General features: G+C 39.4%; 1 protein-coding gene across 2 annotated transcripts in view; it reads right to left on the reverse strand.

Moving 5' to 3' along the window:
* Positions 1 to 10,383, reverse strand: part of LOC147607782 (serine/threonine-protein phosphatase PP2A-2 catalytic subunit-like) — a 47,648-nt gene extending 37,265 nt beyond the window's left edge. The window contains exons 1-5 of one of the 2 annotated variants that reach the window (XM_086789610.1): positions 10,134 to 10,381; positions 8,331 to 8,387; positions 7,560 to 7,643; positions 453 to 524; positions 173 to 244 (exon numbers count right to left, since the gene is read on the reverse strand). In XM_086789610.1, the coding sequence (XP_086645736.1) occupies positions 173 to 244; positions 453 to 524; positions 7,560 to 7,643; positions 8,331 to 8,387; positions 10,134 to 10,226 (378 nt within the window). In that variant the 5' untranslated portion in view covers positions 10,227 to 10,381. Of the gene's footprint in view, positions 1 to 172; positions 245 to 452; positions 525 to 7,559; positions 7,644 to 8,330; positions 8,388 to 10,133 lie in introns of both variants that reach the window. The other variant, XM_086789611.1, reaches the window with a different exon arrangement.
* Between the last annotated feature and the right edge of the window lie 7,792 nt (positions 10,384 to 18,175).

Below are 18,175 nucleotides of genomic sequence, written 5' to 3' on the forward strand. Positions count from 1 at the left end.
AAATAAAAGAGTCAGCTCCATGATGGTTTTGCTGTTCATGCTTTTGCCAGGAAATAATGACATTCTTGTAGCCCGGCACTTTTCATGCTTTCTGAAAGCACAGTATCAAAACCTAGTATAGGTTTCCCCGACTATATGGAAGTTTACAAGTGCTGTGTGCATATGTACAGACCTGACGGCTCTCATGGTTGCCTCGAAGAATGGTGATTCTGTCAGGATAGCGGACTTTCAAAGCCACTAAAAGCTGTTTGCAAAAATTTCAGAACAGCAATTGTAATGTTACCACATGCCTTCTACATACACGAGAAACTCTCACTGCTAAGAGCAAAGATGGCAGTAATTGTCAAAGCAGCCATCAAACATGTAATGACAATCCACATGCCAGGATCAATGAACGAGGACAATTTGGTTTATTCGTTTGTATTAGGAAAAGAGGGTTTGGCATGACTTACTGTGGCTGTTTCCACGGAGTAATATCCACGATCCACATAATCTCCCATGAAGAGATAGTTTGTATCTGGACACTAAAACCCAAAAACATACAACAAAAACTGATCGGAAACTCTCTCTCTCTCTCTCTCTCTCTCTCTCTCTCTCATCATTGACTTTCTGGACCAGCACTGTCTAGGTCTATACCTGATGGAGCTATGCCAACATAACGACCTACTTCTCAGGGAGACCAGGACCTGAGTTCCCAACACCCTACAGCAGCCCATCAATAACTTCAGAAATATCATGCTCAGGCCACGCCATACCCCCCCGTATCCTGGGGACCCTCCCAAATGGAAGACGCAGCACACACATATATGCTATGCTCTAATTTTTCTATTGAGAAATTAGAATTCGTTCTCCAAGGATCCTGAAGGTCTTGACAGTGGTATTAGAGCTTTGGAAACCGCTCAAGGAGAAAAACAAATTTAAGAAAAATTCAAAATCAAGATTTATGCAAATTTATTTGTTGCAAAGAAGGCCAAAGGTTTGATTTTTGGAAATTACTAAAGCTTCAACAAATCAAAGGAAAATTTTCACGAGAAAAAGAAAGACCTGCAAAAGCCTGCAGCAAGGCTACAAGTACTTTGGACAAAGAGAGGAGCTGACAAAAACCCAAAGAGTAAAGAAAGCAAAGCTATGGAAACCTTTGGACAAAAGGTTGAATGGTTTATGGGAATTTTGTGAACCATTGGATGGATAAGGGCTACAAAACCACTTCCCACTTGCCAAATACTACCCTCAATAAGAAAACCACCTTTTGATTCTTTTATCCTCTCCAAAATCTAACCTTATGGATGGAATGAGCACATCATTCCCCTACTTTCAGAATCTCAAGACCTTCACAAACCAGAAAATCCATATTGGAGGGTGGAGGAAAAAAAATTCCCACTACGTTTTTATTCCCCCAAAAAAAAAAACTCCTCTTGCTTTCCGATTCTTCACGAGCACTGTGCCCATTAATTTTTCTCTGTTTCTCTTTTCTTTGCTGAATTTTATCTCGCCGCCATTTGAATTTCTCTCCTCCTCTTTTCGTTGTGCTACCCACTGGCTTTTTTTCAACTTTTCCTCTCCTCGCTAAACATCACTGGCGAATTCTCCCTCTCTTTCTCTCCAATTTGCCCGCCTACTTGCTATGCACTGGACAGCTTATTTTCAAAGCCTTAAAGCTCTATTATTATTAAAACTTTCCAAGCTTTACAAGTTTTATTATTAAAGTCTTTTTAAAAAAATGCAATCGCTACTGACCCAATTTCGACATCACCAATGCTCTCCTTCTCTTCACTCTTGCGTAGACTCTCTCTTCTCTTCGCTATTGGGCATGCCAACTGTTATTTTTTCTCTCTTTTGTTTTCCAACTAGATCTTTTTACGCTGCCAGCCCAAGCTTTAAAGCTTTTAAATCATTTAAAAGCTTTAACATTTAAAGCTTTATTTCTTTTATTTTTTTATTAAAAAAACTTTTTTCTCTCTATGTTGCACCCAACGCTACTCGTCAATTTTCTCTCTCCCTTTGTCGATGTCATCGCCCAATGTTTCCCTTCTCTTTCTTCGTTGATTACGCTAGCTTTCTTAAGCTTGCCAAAGCTTACAAGCTTTTTAAAATATATATATAATACATTTATTATAAAAATATATTTTCGCCACCATTTTCTCTTTCTTCTCTCTCTCTCCTTGCAAGCGTTCCTCTCTCATCGCAAGCTACCGTTGTCATTGATTGGCTACTAGCTCCTCCCAAAATTCTTAAAAGCTTTGATACTCAAAAACTTAAAAGGCTTTATTTTTTTTTAACTTAAAGCTTTAATATTTAAAAGTCTTAAACTTAAAAGATTTAAATCTTATAAATATTAAAAGCATTGAAAAAGAATATATATCTTTAAACATCACTTATCGTATCTAAAGCTTTCTTTTCTTTAAAGAAAACTTCAAACCTTAAAAATTTTACTAGCTTTAAAAGCTTTTATGCTTTACATTTAAAAAGCGTTAAGCTTTATACTCCAAAACCTATATTTCTTAAAAGCTATTAAAGCTCCCAAGCTTCAAAACCTTTATATATATATATATATATATATATATATATATATATATATATATATATATATATATATATATATATACCTCATTAAAAAGCCATAAAAGCTCACACCTCTTTTCAAAGTTTACAAAAAGGCGTACATTTAAAGAGAGAAGTTTCAAGTATATTCAACATCTATTAGATTTTTATTCCCTCAAAGAACTCTAAAGAGATACACCAAGGTGCAAAGCTTCAAAAGGCTTTCTTTTTCATCAAAGCGAAATCTTCATAAACAATTCTGGACATCAAAGATTCTCATATTTCTCGCTTCTTCAACATTTCTTCTTCAAAGCTTCTACAAAGATAAAATCAAGAGTGTAAGGATCAAGGATTGTTTTCTTTTACGATTCAACCATGAGCACGACGACTTCTCTCTTGAGCAAGAGGATAATTTCAAACATAAAAATATTTTCAATGATCCAAGTATGCCTAAACCTATTGAAAATAAAGCTTCACTTCATAAGCATCCTAAAAATAAATAAATGAAAGGACAAATTAATGACAAGGAAGTACCTCCTAAATTTTATGGACCTTTCAAGATTATACAAGAAGAATCTATCATTGACTACGAGACCATCACTACACGCATAGACAACACTTATGTAAAGTATCTTGTGACTTTCAAGAACCATCCTATTGAAAGATGTCAACTGCATGCCAGAAAAGTTTTTCCATTCTTACCAAAATCTCACCCACTCTTACCATCCATGCAATTGAGGTCAATTGCAACATGAGCAAAAGCGAATATTAGTCATAACCTCTATAGGGATGCCTATTATTTTATTTCGCAATAATTATTTTGGATGAATCTTTTATTTATATCATCTACTAGGGTTACTCAGTTGTGTGCACTGGTATGATGACTACCACGATTAATGTGTTTAATCAACTGTGTGCGCTGGTATGATGTCTGCCAAAATTAATGTGTTTAATCAACTGTGTGCACTGGTATGATATGGTCAAGATTAATGTGTTTAGTTAGTTGTGTGCACTGACCAATATTATTAGGGATGAAGAAATGATTGACGGATTATGTGTTAATCATGGGTGGAACATGTGTTGGACCACTATGAGATATTTTGGAAGACAAGTGAACACCTTTTATGGTTTCATATTTGGCATTAATATTTTTGAAAGGCTAAGGCCTCAAACCTTTGTAAATACCAATTAGTATTTTATACTTTTGGTAGACCCAAAACTTTTTAATTGTAGCTTTGCTATAATTTTGTAGAGCTTTTACGCTCAAAAACTCAAAAGCGCATATACTTTGTTTTTTAAAGTTTCCTTTTCGAAAAGCAAGCTTTTTATAATACATATAAAATATGGATGAGTGGTACAAGAGCCACACTCATCCACAAGAGATTCAACCCAATCTTGTGTCCACTGTCAACGATGACCTCTACTCTATTTTCCATCTCACTTTGTTAATTTAATTTTCTTTACTAAGGCGTATGCTTTTAATTTGTGCAAGTATACGCTATGCTCTATCATGATTGCCTCACTGGGAGCAAAGCTCATCCAATACATTCTTGCCTACATCCCAGGAGTGAAAAAGCCTCCTCCAGAAAGTTTTGCCACTTCGTCCTCGGAATCAACCAACACTTACTAAAAGCATAGGCCCTTGTAGATTCCAGATCAGGAATACTAGGTGCTCGAGGTGCTGACTCCATCCTTTCGAGACGAGCAGATATAGCCTCCATTTTAGCAGCCTACGCGTCCATGGATGCCTTCATGCTGAGAAGCAAATGAGTGAGTTGTGAATCCATAACAAATATCTAGTGACCAAGGAACGGATGAGGGATTTTAGCCCTGCACGTAGAGCAAGGACCAAGGACCGGGTGAGAGATTCCAACCCTACGCGATGAAGTAAGGGTTGGATTGGAATAGGGAGACGCAATATACCCGAAATAACCTAGGAGCCAAGGGTTTGGTGGGACAAGGAGGCACAATACACCACAAATAACCCAAGAGGTAAGGGTTTGGTTTGCGTAATGTCAAGACCTTTATGACCCTTGGAGAAGGAAAATTCTAATTTCTCAACACAACTTGCGCGTAGTTGGCATGAGAGACGACGGTCACATCACACCGACGATCTTCTTCGCAGAGTCCATCTCCGCTGGTTTCTCTAGACAATTCCCGCTTGTCTACACCGGCTCGATGTTAAGGAACTACCAGTTTGCCACGTTCTTCCTCCATGCCTCTTGACAAACAAGCTCAATTAATGAAGCTTTTGAAGCCTCCCAAGATCAACGGGAAGATGAACGAAGAAGTCATAACCAACTGGACCCGCGAGATGGCAACAACAAGTGGTTCACATAATTTTCAGCTCCACGTACAGCTTTGATGGGTGCTACTCTCTTGTGGTGGGAAGACCACCTTAGGCAACACTCCGTGACTTGCTCGGATGACTACCACAAGGTGGTCTTGAAGCAATTTATTCTCATAGATTACCAACGTGAATTGAAGAAACAATGAAAGCGTTTTATGCAAAAACACGGCGAATCAATAATCAACTATCTCGCTTGTTTTTGGAAGCTTTTGCTCACGCTTCCAAAGACCATCTGACAATCAAAGCAAGTTGAGCGATTTGTGGATGGTTTGAAACCGACTTTGCACGCAGTCGTTCGTGCACATCGACCCCGTGATCTTCCATTTGCCATTTGTCTTGCTACAACCCTCGAGATGCCGAACAATTCCAAGTCTGGGACTCAACAACAGGGACAGAAAGACAGACAAGGGTAGTTGATCCAAGGCAAGGGATGGTAAAGACAAGGCAAGTGGGAGAGCCTCAGTGACTCACCTACCCTTGAAGAGTATCATGCCGCAGATTAGTTTTATTGTGACTCCACCAACCGAACACATCGCGAAGGATTGTCCAAAAACCTTTCAAGAGCAATCCGAGGAGCACGCTTCTTCAAAGCCAGAGGAGCAGTTCGTGGAAGAGGCTTCTTCAAAACTAGAGGCAAGTCTCTAAGGGAGTGTCTTTGCAGTTGCCATTTGCACTCAATGGTGAATCTTTAGCTTCAGTGGCTGTCACTTGAGTTTTTTGGGTCATTCAGGAGAACTTTTCTCACTTGCAATTTGCATCGGGTGGAGTATCTTCAGTGTCTGATGTCATGGAGACACCACAAGAGGACATGTAATCATATTTGTCTTCATCATTGGAGGACAAGCCAATTGGTGTAACTCCATACCATAGAGATTTCTTGGAGACTGTACCAACAATAACCGCAGTTTTGACTTCAATGTATCAATGGACATATTACTTGGAGTATGCTCCACAAGACATGGGCGGTTTAGACATAGAGGTGCCAAGCGGTACTAATGGATACAGATTTGATGCTACATTTCTAAGAAGTAAGGTTCTTAGTTCTGCTTTCTTCCTTCAAGGTGCATTAGAGACGGTGCAAGTAGTTCTTGTGCTCCATCTGAGCCGATGCATTAGTCACGAGAGTTTAGATAGCAGAGTTTTGCTTGGCCATTCTCTAGCGTGTTCTCGTGGGCTACTGGAGAATACTCAGAGGTTTGCAGTGTTTTTTCATGGAGTTGATCAAGTGACAATTGGTCATCCGCAAGTTTCTATGTGGGTCTTCATGCTGACACACCAAGGACACAATTTGAGACTTCGCAATGGACGCAAAATGGTGTTGCAATGTTCAAGATCTTGGATATTTTGGATGAGCCTTGCTTGAATCTTTTCCTTTTATGCAAGGGCACGTTATATGTACATCGTGTAACTGAGCACAGCTGCAATGCAAGTAGGGGAGAATGTGACATACCTATGAGTATGCAAGGCAGAGCGAGACATCAGGTAGCAACCGACAAGCAGAGTCAAACAACACAAGTGACACATGGCACTACCATGTGGTAGTGATGATGTGGCAATGGTGGTGTGCATTGATGATGTGGCAGTTAGGTACAGTTGGCCGCCAGCTACTACTAGCCGACTAGGAGCATTGGTGCATTTATATGCGTGGATTGCCAAATCGTCATATTCATCTGCTTTCCTCAACGTTGTACTCCTCACTGCTTTCCTCAGTGTTGTACTTCACAGAGCGTTTATAGGCAAAGTGCTAGCCAGGAGTGAAAAGCACGTCACCTACGCTGTGAAGTCCGACACTAAGGAAAGCAAATGAATATGACGATTTGGCTACCCACGTATAGATATGCACCAATGCTCCTAGTCAGCCACCAGTAGTATTGTTGTCGACCAGTTGTGCTTGACTTGCCATGTCATCATTTCCACGTGGCAGTGCCACGAGTCACCTGTGCTGTTCAACCCAGCCCATCGGCTGCTAATTGATGTTTGGCTCTGCCCTGCATACTCATAGGGATGTCACACCTGAGGCTACCAAGGAAGCGTGTAGGACCTCGTGGCCATGGAGCTGAAAGGTGGGTGGTTCGGCCTAGTGGTATGGGATGCTAGGTTGGGGCCATTGGTACCAAGCTAGCTCACAGTAATTAGACTTCAGGCTCAGGGGTGGTTCGAGGTATTGACCCTAAAGTTGGGTGGTGAGTCGTTTGCCACAATCCGTCGTGGTCATGCAATGCGTACGATGTCGGGTCTATGAAACCTTAATAAGGTTTCGGTTCTAGGTCAAATAATCCTTGGGCATGGCCTGTAGAGACTTTACATCCAAGTCATGACACGTGCCCATTTGCACCACAAGTCCTCAATCATGACTTTGATGGCTTTTTCCCCTCACAAAAAAGCACCCATGATATGTGCTTTTTTGTTGCTCTCGCCATGATATGGAGAGAGCAACATGCTTCACATGATTGACCAAGAAAAGCTTGGCTGAACAAGCTAGAAGCATTACATGTTCAAAACCAAATAAAATTGTTTTGTGATTCTTAATGTCTTATGATCAATGCGAGACATTATTACGGCTTTTGTAAATGATACTGTGATGCTGTAATGCCCTGAACGAAATATGCTTTTTATCAAAGACGTACAAAGCACCTTAATCAATGCATTAGCTTGTTCTAGCAGATACCTTTCCACCAATTCGAAAAAGCTCGGCAAGGTCGTGAAACTGTCCATGAATATCGCCGCAAATTGTGACAGGGCATTTGACTGGCTGCTTAAATTCAGTACAAGTAAGGGTTATGCAACTTGCGTGCCACAAAGGTTTAAAAAACATCATCAGCAAGTTCTTTGACACCTCAACTACATTATCCATTGCAACCAATCCTGCACGTGTCAAATCTATCTATGCATAATCATAAGCACCTAAAACAGCACATGGCACCAGTATAATGTGGTTTGATTGTTACCTTTCTAGCAAACATCATTAGCAGTCATAATTAAGGATAGCATTCAGACACAAAGATCCATGAATATCAGCCAACAATCAAGTTTGAAACTTGACAGTTATATAATGTCCAAAAGTGGGGCAGGAAAAGAAAGTCAAAAATGTGCATAGGTGTACAACAGGCTCCTAGTTTTATGGAAGGGGACATTGGACCCTAGAAGAGGCACTTAAGTTGCACTTTCTGTGGAAAAGTTAACCCCACACAAGATGGATCCTTGGGGTGCAGCCACCGACAAGGTTTATCCCTGTCCAGATTCCAGAAAGTGGGCCACGTAGGTATTGGAGCACAAGAGCAGGGGACAAAAAGAAATGAGGGAAGAAGCTTTGCAGAGAAAGAAAATGTAACAGATGTCGGGTAAATGAGATAGAAGCATGCTTCAAATTTATAAATACCAAAAAGGATGTTTTTATGTAGACCACTAGCTTGCTTAACCGAGGAGATTGCAAAATTACCTGGACATTATTCTCCTCCATCAAGATTTCTTTGGCTTTTTCGCACAACGATCGCACCTGCATCCACCAAATCAAAAAAAAAAAGGAAAAAAAACAAGTTAAGCCTTTTCTTATTCCTAGACGTACTATTATCTGTGGCCTATGAGACCAAAAAATGGAGATGCTATCTAAATAACAGCTGCATAGAGACTTATGTACTCTTAAAGCGCACAAACAGTTTAATCAAGCAGACCAATTCCTCAAGCATCCATTTAAATCAACAGATACATCACCAGTGAGGGCATATCTGCTTCTACCCAGCTCAAAATAAGTGAAGGAGAGAAGCGAGCCCATGCATGCATCAAGGAGAAGCATGTAGTCCACCAAGGGACTGGCACATCAATTATACAGAGGCCAGATGGCAGCAGACAACTTGGCAGAGCCAGCAGACAAGCATCCAAATATGGGCAATGTGGGAGGGGCAGGCTAGAATGGCAGCTAGGTACCCCAGACAACTCTACTTAAAATGCAACCTCCAACCGCTCCAGTCTGCAGCCTAAAGGCTGCATTTTGCCTCATACCATTACTGCTCAGCCTCTTGAGTCCTCCCGTTGCAGCTATTCATCAAACTCACAGGAATCAGGTGGTTTAAGACCCATAGGATACCTCGGCATGTGACCACCACCTCACTATATAACTCCTAGATTTCAGTTTGATTCAGCCAGATTCACTATACTTCCATGCTTCAGTTGCTTGCTGGAGATTAGAGTGCCCTGGGCGTAGATAGAAAATTCTGGAGCAGCATCATGATATACCATGTGCAGCTGACAATATGTAGCATCAGAGGACTCAACAAAGCACACAATCAGCTTCAAACCTTTGATTATAAGGTTAGAAGAGGGAGGCTTATTCAAGTAGATATCCAGAGGAAGTGCCAGTTTCTACAAAATTGAAAAGCCCCAAATGAGGCTGATAACACCTGATGGCTGATTGCAGCACAAAGAGCATGTGTACGAGGCTGCCACCTTCTATAAAGCCTAGCATATAGCCGCACCACCCCATACAATAGTTGCATCTTCTCTAAAGTTCTTCCTAGTGTAGCTCTAGCACAAACTAAGCTGGCGGAGGATGAGGTAGATGCTTTCAAAGATAGTAATAAAATTCTCTCCTCTTCAGTTCTATGCTGAAGGGTCAAAGATCTGTCTTGAGAGTGAGCTGGCAAACATCAAACATGGATATCGGATCGAGAAGCCATAAATACCCTTTCATCAAGCCATGCTAAAGCTACAGAATACTTAATCGTTCATAAGAAAACAAAAAGGCCCAGCAAATACAATCTGTATACAAGTACGAGCACGACACAATCGGGTAAAGGTTCACACAGAAAAGCAGCATTATCTGCACGATTGTGGCGCTTCAGAGGCTAAAACAGATCGAGAGAAGATCCTTGCTTCTTTCTGAACTTGATTCAGGCGATGGAAGCAGCTATGTACATCCGTGTTCCTCGCCGATCTAGTGAAATGGCGTTTCCCTGGTCCGACCGCGACGGGCACAAATCTCGTTTCCATCGACCGGCACAGACACGCTGATTACTGCCCGCGGTAGAACAAATGGCGGAAAATCAAGGGTATCCTCACACACACAGAACCGCTCCTATTTACAGATGCTGGTGCCGCAGAAATGCAGATTTATTTAGATCTCTCCATTTTCTGATTATTTAGGGTTTGGCAGATGGCATGTCCTTAGAAAAGAAGCAGAAACGCAAGCAAATTAGACTCTAGATGGAAGGGAAAGAGAGGGTAAGGGGGGGCAGAGTTCACTAACCTCGGGCTCCAACAGAGGCTTGCATTGCATGAGCTGAGCGATGTGCGCGTCGAGATGGCCATTACGCTCCACGATGGGCGGTGCAACGCTCATGGCTCCAGTTTAAAAGGCGGGTGGGAGAGCTTCTCTGCGTGTTGTTATTCGCAGAGAAAGGAATATGCGGATGAAAGCGAGGGAAGCGAGGAGCAAAAGACAGCAAATGAAAAGAGGAGCTGAAGAAAACAACACAGAGAACGAAATTGCATTGAGTTATATTATCATCTAAGCTAATTTCTAATTGTGCGTTAATAATATACTATATGGGTGCCAAAATTTGTTTTCAATTAATTAGTTAGCTAGGTTGTGGTGGGAACCTTTGAACCTTAGAAATGTGAAAAGTGAAAACCTTAGAAATGTTTTTTCTTGCTTTGACATGTGGTAGTGGGAGAGCTTTTTTTTTTAAGAAAATTGGAGGAATTATCCGGAAGTTTGTAGAGGTGGTTAGTGAGCCTATAAAAGCTCAAGCTCAAGCCAAGCCCTTGCGCGTGAGAGAGAGAAAGTGAATATGTCTAATTGAGATAAATGTGATTAAATCTAATACGCACTGTGCAATTGTTGTCTTATTTTTTTAATTGTCATCTTGGTTTTCTTTTTACCCTCTACTCGAATATGAGACAGAGACGTGGAGTCATGATCTAAACACCTGGGAGAGATGCACTAGAGTGTTGAGAACGATGAACGCTTGTCTAAGTCATGAATGTTACATTTTTTTCAATGAAATGGTTTTTTTACGTGCTTAAGCTCAAGCAAATTTTAAAAAATAATTTTAAAGAAACTAAGGTTCATCGTTAATGTATAAACCTTAGTGTATCCATTAATGGATATGGGCATTAGCCCGAATTGGCTAATAACTTCTAAACTCCAAGGATCTAATCTTGTCATGCCATAACTCACCAGATATATCCCATGAATGATCACCATGACCATCATCACCCATAACAAGACCCCCAAACAAGGGGCTTGAGATTGATGGAATTAAATTGCTCTAAGTGAAATTGGTTGCCTAACTAAATAAAATCGATAATGTTGTAAGCTTGGTAAGGGTCAAGTTGGGAAACCTTGAGTTTGTGGATGTCAATAAGGTGCCACCTCGTGCACTTGGCCGAATAGTTTGCGGCTCGTTGCGTATATGTGTGTGCTTTTAAGGTAATTCTAACATACCCCAGGCTGTTGAGGGATGTCGTACTCAAAATTGCTTATGATGTGTGTCTACCTTCCAATGTGAATAATTTCTTCCTAACTAAATCCAACATTAAGCAGTCTCATTCCTTTGACACTTTTGTGAGCCTAACATAAGTATTATTTGAATGTTTTTGTGGAGACATTTCAAGTTGGCTTTTCACAAAAAGATGTGAGCCAATAACATCGAGATCAAAAAGTAGGAGACTATACCTCCCTTTAGCAAAAGTAAAAGAAAGGGTATGTAGGGGGAAGTGTGGAGAGAGAGCGAGAGAGAGAGAGAGAGAGAGAGAGAGAGAGAGAGAGAGAACATGCACACAAGAAAAGGGGAAATGAGAGAGGAATAACAACTCTTTGCAATTATGTTAACTTTAGAAGAGTAGGATAACTACAACAAACTTATCAAAGAGAGGTCCAAGCTTGATTGCTTCAAAGGTTTGATTTTAGTTGATTGTTTTGTAGTTGTCTTTTTGCTATAGTGTAATATGTGCCTTGTTACTAGCCCTAAAGTTCCCTCACATACACCCCCTTCTTGTGTCTCTTGTCATCATAAGGTAGCCTAAATATAAGCTTATTTTGAGTTTTATGTTCGGTGTAATGTTTATTATATTTATTTGCTTGAATTAACAAACATCCTAAGGTAAGACTGCTACTAAAGCTTTACCCTAAGATTTTTCCACCCACTCATGTACCATAGTGGTCTCACTAGGTAAGGGTACTCGCTAGGTATTGGTCTTTCACTAGGTAAGGGTAATTAAAACTTGTGAATCAAACTTGTTTCTTTGAATGTAAGAGAAGAGTCAATGATATTATTAAGAGAGAAAAATATTGCTTTAAGTGGGTTAAATATGGATTAAAAGAACTAATATGTTAAGATTCTCTCTCAGATAGACACTAATAAGTAAATCCTTGCTAGGCTAACCTTAGGATTAAATAAGATTATAATGTATGTCACTATAAGGATGCCATATAAGGGATCATGACCTAGCTTTACCAAAAAAAACAAGCCCCTTTTTTAGTGGCCTAAACTAACAAACAAACAAAGGTAAGCTCGCCAAGCTTTACCTTAAAGCTTTCCTCTAGCCTAGTGGTCCAATTATAAAACTCTCGATAAATCTTCCCTTCATCAATGGTGACCCCATTTTTTAACACTATATGTCCAAGGATTCTCCAATGTCTAACCATGATATATGGTTAACATTACATTGGTGTCATGCCATATATTTTTGTAAGTGTAGTTGCACATAATGATTGTAATTCTCTGCACTAAGTGCGTAACGTTTAAAGATAATGGATATCATGGCTAGAATGCTAAATCTAGTAGCCATAATCATCTTGTAAATAGGAGATTTGGACCACGAGCACCATAGACACATAGACTTGGGTGGTGCCACATGTAAAAAGGTAGTCATGTATACATGACATTTTTACTAATAAGAAAGGACACAATCCCATTATCTAAACTCTAGTTCTCTCTTGTTGTGTCCAAGTGCCTATTTCAAGCCATGCAAGGCTCTACACAACCTGCACACAAAATCTAGATGTTCATGGTCCTCATATCGTAGTGGTTGTATCATGTAGATCTCCTCCTATAAATCACCATGTATAAATGTATTCTTTACATCTATGTGATGCGAAGACTATTTCTTAGCTGCAGCCATAGAGCAATGACTACTCTCAGGAGTTACTATCCTAGTAATTGGATTTAAAGTCTCCTCATAGTTAATACCATAGGTCTGTGCATATTCTTTAGCTACCAATTTTTCCTTGTACCTATTCACATATCCATCTAAGTTCACATATCCATCTAAGTCTCCTCATAGTTAATACCATAGGTCTGTGCATATTCTTTAGCTACCAATTTTTCCTTGTACCTATTCACATATCCATCTAAGTTCTACTTTACTTTATAGACCCACTTGCATCCAATTGCCTTCTTCTCCTTAAGCAAAGGCACTGACTCCCTCCACATCTCATTTGCATCCCATGTAGCCACTTGCATCCAATCGCCTTCTTCTTCTTAAGCAAAGGCACTGACTCCCTCCACATCTCATTTGCATCCCATGTAGCCATCTCTTCATCCATGGCATCTTCCTAATGCTTATGTCCAAGTGTCTCCTTAAAACATGAAATCTAGGCAAGTAAAGAACAATTGGAATTGGCAATCAATAGTGGGCTCTATCTCTTATATTGCTTTGAGCATAAAGATTTCAATTGAAGGAAAAGAGACTGAAGAAGCCTAATCAAGAAGGAACGTAGGGAGGACCAGTAATGATGGGATGTATACTCATCATATCTCAACATGGATAATCTAACCCATGTAGACCTGCATACACCTTGACTACTGCCAGATGTTCTCAACATTGATTTAGCTCCTTGTACACTAGGGGTAATAATAGGCTAGGATCCAAAACTCCTCATTAGGGTATGTTCTAAGCCACTATCCCCATCAACAAATGAATGACCTACAAAAACATCAAGCATTATAAAAGGCTTATTTATCTTCTCTTTTATCTTACATGATACATGTGAATTTTCAGCACCTCTAGTACCACCAAATGATATGTCAAAATTCTTGGCATTCTTCACCTTCTTGAACATGATCTAATAATAGACCCACTGCTAGAGGACTCCCCTGGTTCCACTAAGCACATTGATTTGCTGCTCTCCATTCATTATAGCCACATTGTTGTTTACATCAGTCTCTATGAAATCCTTCCCTAGTTCTAGCTACTCATCTCATAAAAATAACATCCCTACTTGCATCTCATGAATAGTGGGATTATAGTATCTATAAAATTTCTACTCAAGGGAGTGTCCAATAAAGATATTTTTTTTGCCTTAGGATCCATTCTCCTTTTCACTTCATCTAGCACACGTATATAGGACATGCAGCCAAACACTTTTAAGTTTGCCAAATCTAGTTTTTTGTGCTAGTAAAATTATGTTTAGGCGTCATGCCATGAACTGTTTACAATGGAAGTTTTGTTCATATTATAAATAGTAATCACTACACCTACAACCCAAAAATAATGAGGCATCCTTTTTGCATTTATTAATTCACGGTTCTATTCTTCCTTTCTGCAACCTCGTTTTGCTGTGAGGTGTACCTGCATTGTGAATTGTCTCTTTATACCATGCCCTTCTTAGATAATCATTGAATTAATTGGAGAAATGTTCTCCCCCACCATATCATCTTAGGTTTTTTATGTGCATGCCTTTGTCTTTCTTAAAACTTTGAAACTTCATTTTTCTCTTTCATGAATTAAACCCACACCTTCCTAGGTGTGAACATTTTATGTGCATACCTTTATCTTTCTTAAAAATTTAAAAGTGCATAAACACTTCATTTTTCTCTTTGAAGTGAACCCACACCTTCCTAGTGTGATCATTAATGAAAGATACATTGTAGTGGTACCCTCAAATTAATGCCATATTTATGGGTCCTCAAGCATCACAATGCATCATATCCAATGGTCTTTGACTTACGTGCTTATAATTTGGAAATGTATGTTTAGAATGTTTTCCTAATTGTGTATTTCATCCACTTTAAACTTTGACAAACCTGTAATGATTCTTTGGGCCTACATATTTTTCAACCCACCGCACCGCTAAATATTGACATAACGAATACACGTATACCAAGTGTCATTGTCTACAATCACACATGTACCATGTGCAAATGATTACAGCCTTCATGTTAGGCATGTTTACATCCAGTGTAAGAATTTTATCAATTATGTTTCCCTTTACAACCACATGATCTTCTACATAAGAGCCATGAGGGTTAAACCTCATTTATAGACCCTAGCCTATTGAAATCTTCTATGTAAGAGCCATAAGGGTTAAACCTCATTTCTAGACTCTAGCTTAACCATTTGTCTAGCTAAAATCATCATCTTTATAATATAAAGTACATCATCTAGGTACTTCATTTTACTATCCTTCATAGACAATGACACTTTACCAACATGTGTAATAGGATGCATAGTATCATCACATGTTTCCACATACCTTGATTTTTTCATTTTTTGTAAATATCTAAACCACTCACCACCATGACTTGTCATGTGGATAGAAGCACCCAAATCAACATACTATACATCTCTAAGATTCCATGTATTTATATTCATGGAACTAAATGTATGTTACATCACAAAAAGGTGCTCAGTTCTATCTTTAACTTACTTTCTTGAAGATGCATAGTTCTCTTATTGCTACAGCTTCCCACTTTGGATGTCATTTTACTTTATATAGCACTCCTTTTTGCTATATGGCCTGGTTTGCCACAATAATATCACTCCATGATGCTATTTTCACTTTGATTTCTTTGCCATCCACCTTGGCCTCTCTGGCTCCCTGCTGTGCCTCTAGACTGGCCTCTCTAGCTTCCCATACCTCTAGAGTGGCCTCTTCCTCCTGTTTATACAATAGAGTTCTAATGTTACTACCCATGATTTTTGTTTCCAAAATGGCTTACACATTGGCCTCTAGAGATGATGATCTATCTCTACCTCTATTCGTGTCCATGTAGAAGGCTTGCTCCTATATATTTCCAGAAGATGATTTACTACCGACATTCATCTCCATAGTGATAAAAAGAAGGGTTATAAGATCCTCAAAGCTTGGGAAGTTGCAAGAGAAGGTTGCACTCGATAGGGATGGAATATACACATCCTAGCACTCACATCACATGGAATACACACAAGGGTAGACAAACCACCATAGATCCTTGAGCAATAAGCTTCGAGAGAAGATTGCATATTTGAAAAGTTGCTAAATGAATGTGTTCATTGGCTTATATATTTGGGTCTCTTTTCACACTACACTTATACACACTCGACTATGGCCTTTGGCCCATATAATTATATACAAGAAATGTGTAACCATGTTACAAAAGTGATGATTTCCAGAAGATATTTTACTACTGACATTTATTTATCTCCTTATAGTGATAAGAAGGTATGTAATATCTTTAAAGCTTGGGAAGTGTTAGCTTAGCCTTGCTCTAACATGGTAGAAAACACATGCTCCTACACACATAGCCACCATGGACACATAAGCATGGAGGAGACACAGATCAAAGATATGTAATATCTTTAAAGCTTGGGAAGTGTTAGCTTAGCCTTGCTCTAACATGGTAGAAAACACATGCTCCTACACACACAGCCACCATGGAGTACACATAAGCATGGAGGAGACATGGATCAAAGATAAGATAAAGGTATAAATAAAAGATACAAACAAAATATCATAGTGTATTTCATACCCATCATATTCATGTATCCAATTTGCATACAAGAGGGGCTTTACATAGCCATCCAACCATGTCACTTTTGGGATACCCATGTGACTATTAGGATCCCATAACCTCCACAAGATCTAAACTCCCCAACACTAGCTCTCTTGTAACTAGTGACCACTTCTTGATATCACATCTTTTAATGACCAAATCCCACAACTCATTAGCCTAAGCTAATGCTAGTAATGCTAGGGGGTGTTCACACTCAAACTAATGCCAAAATGCTAGGGGGTGTTCACACCATTCAACACCTCTCTTCCCCTTTGTTTAATTGGGGGTGTACTATCTTCTATCAATGCCAAGTACATCATGAAAATTTGTAAATAAGTGGATACTAGAAGGTATAATGCTAACCATTTTAAGTCATACAATATCATCATGCAGAACCACATAAAACTGATGGTAGACCAAGGAGATGGTGGGAAAATGATTTCCACCAATCCGATGAAGAATCCACAAGCATATGCCGATGAAGAATCTCGTCCATGGACACTCAAGTGTGCTACCATCTGTGTCAATGAAGCTTCATCTCTAGAAGTCTATAAAGTAAGTCCTCCCTTGGGTCCTGAAATTACATCCCACAAGCAATTGTGTTCTAGAAATCATTACATAATTTTCTTATGCTTTTAACATTTTTATTTTGGTTTATATTATGTTTTTCCTTGGACTTATAGGCGACTCGGTAGGGACCTTCTTGAGACTCTCCTCTGATTTCTCTTGGACTTACAGGCGACACAGTAGAGACCTCGTTGAGCCTCTCCTCCGAACCTTGTGCCTTCTCTCTCGGACTTATGCGGGCGTCTTTTTAATGTTTTTATTCATACAATATTTCAAGGTAACATACAACAATTGATGTATTTGTAATTTGGTACATTACTCACCATCTATGTCCATTAGGTCGTCCACTCCGAGTTTTCCATAGAGGTGTTCCATGTACTCCATGCAGTAGGCATAGATGAGTTGGATCATCAAAGTTAACATGTCGTATGCCATATGTGTGCTTCTTTTAATGTGCTCATGAAATCCTTTAGATTTTTAATTGCCTTCTTTCTTATGTGATTTAAATTTGTGCAAGGCATGCAAGATTACTTTGAACTCATTCTCCAATGATAGTGCACAATACAACTTCTGGTGACCCCTTGCATTACAGTGCTTACACAATTAGAATTGACAATCTTTAGTGTGGTGATCCTTGTCGTGACACAACTCACACTTTCTCCCCATTTTTATTGTTTAATTTGATCTAAGCCCTCCAACTAGTGCAAAACCAAGTGTGCTCCCAACAAGTAGAGCTTTGTGCAACACCAAGATTCTTGCCGTTCACACATAAGACTGCTTGATCTTAACTTTTAGGATTTTTCACAAAATTTTCCTTGGGCAAAAACTTCTTCTATGTGCAAATCCCTCTTGGACACTTAATTGCGGTGTTACTCCCTGATAATCTCATAAGGATATAGTCTAAAAACTCCTTTTAATTTTTGGAGCACTCGGATAAGTGGTTGTTAAGAGTTTAAAAATTCTT

The sequence above is a fragment of the Cibotium barometz genome, chromosome 54, assembly GCF_041138505.1.
Source record: "Cibotium barometz isolate CiBa-2024 chromosome 54, ASM4113850v1, whole genome shotgun sequence".
NCBI lineage: Eukaryota > Viridiplantae > Streptophyta > Polypodiopsida > Cyatheales > Cibotiaceae > Cibotium > Cibotium barometz.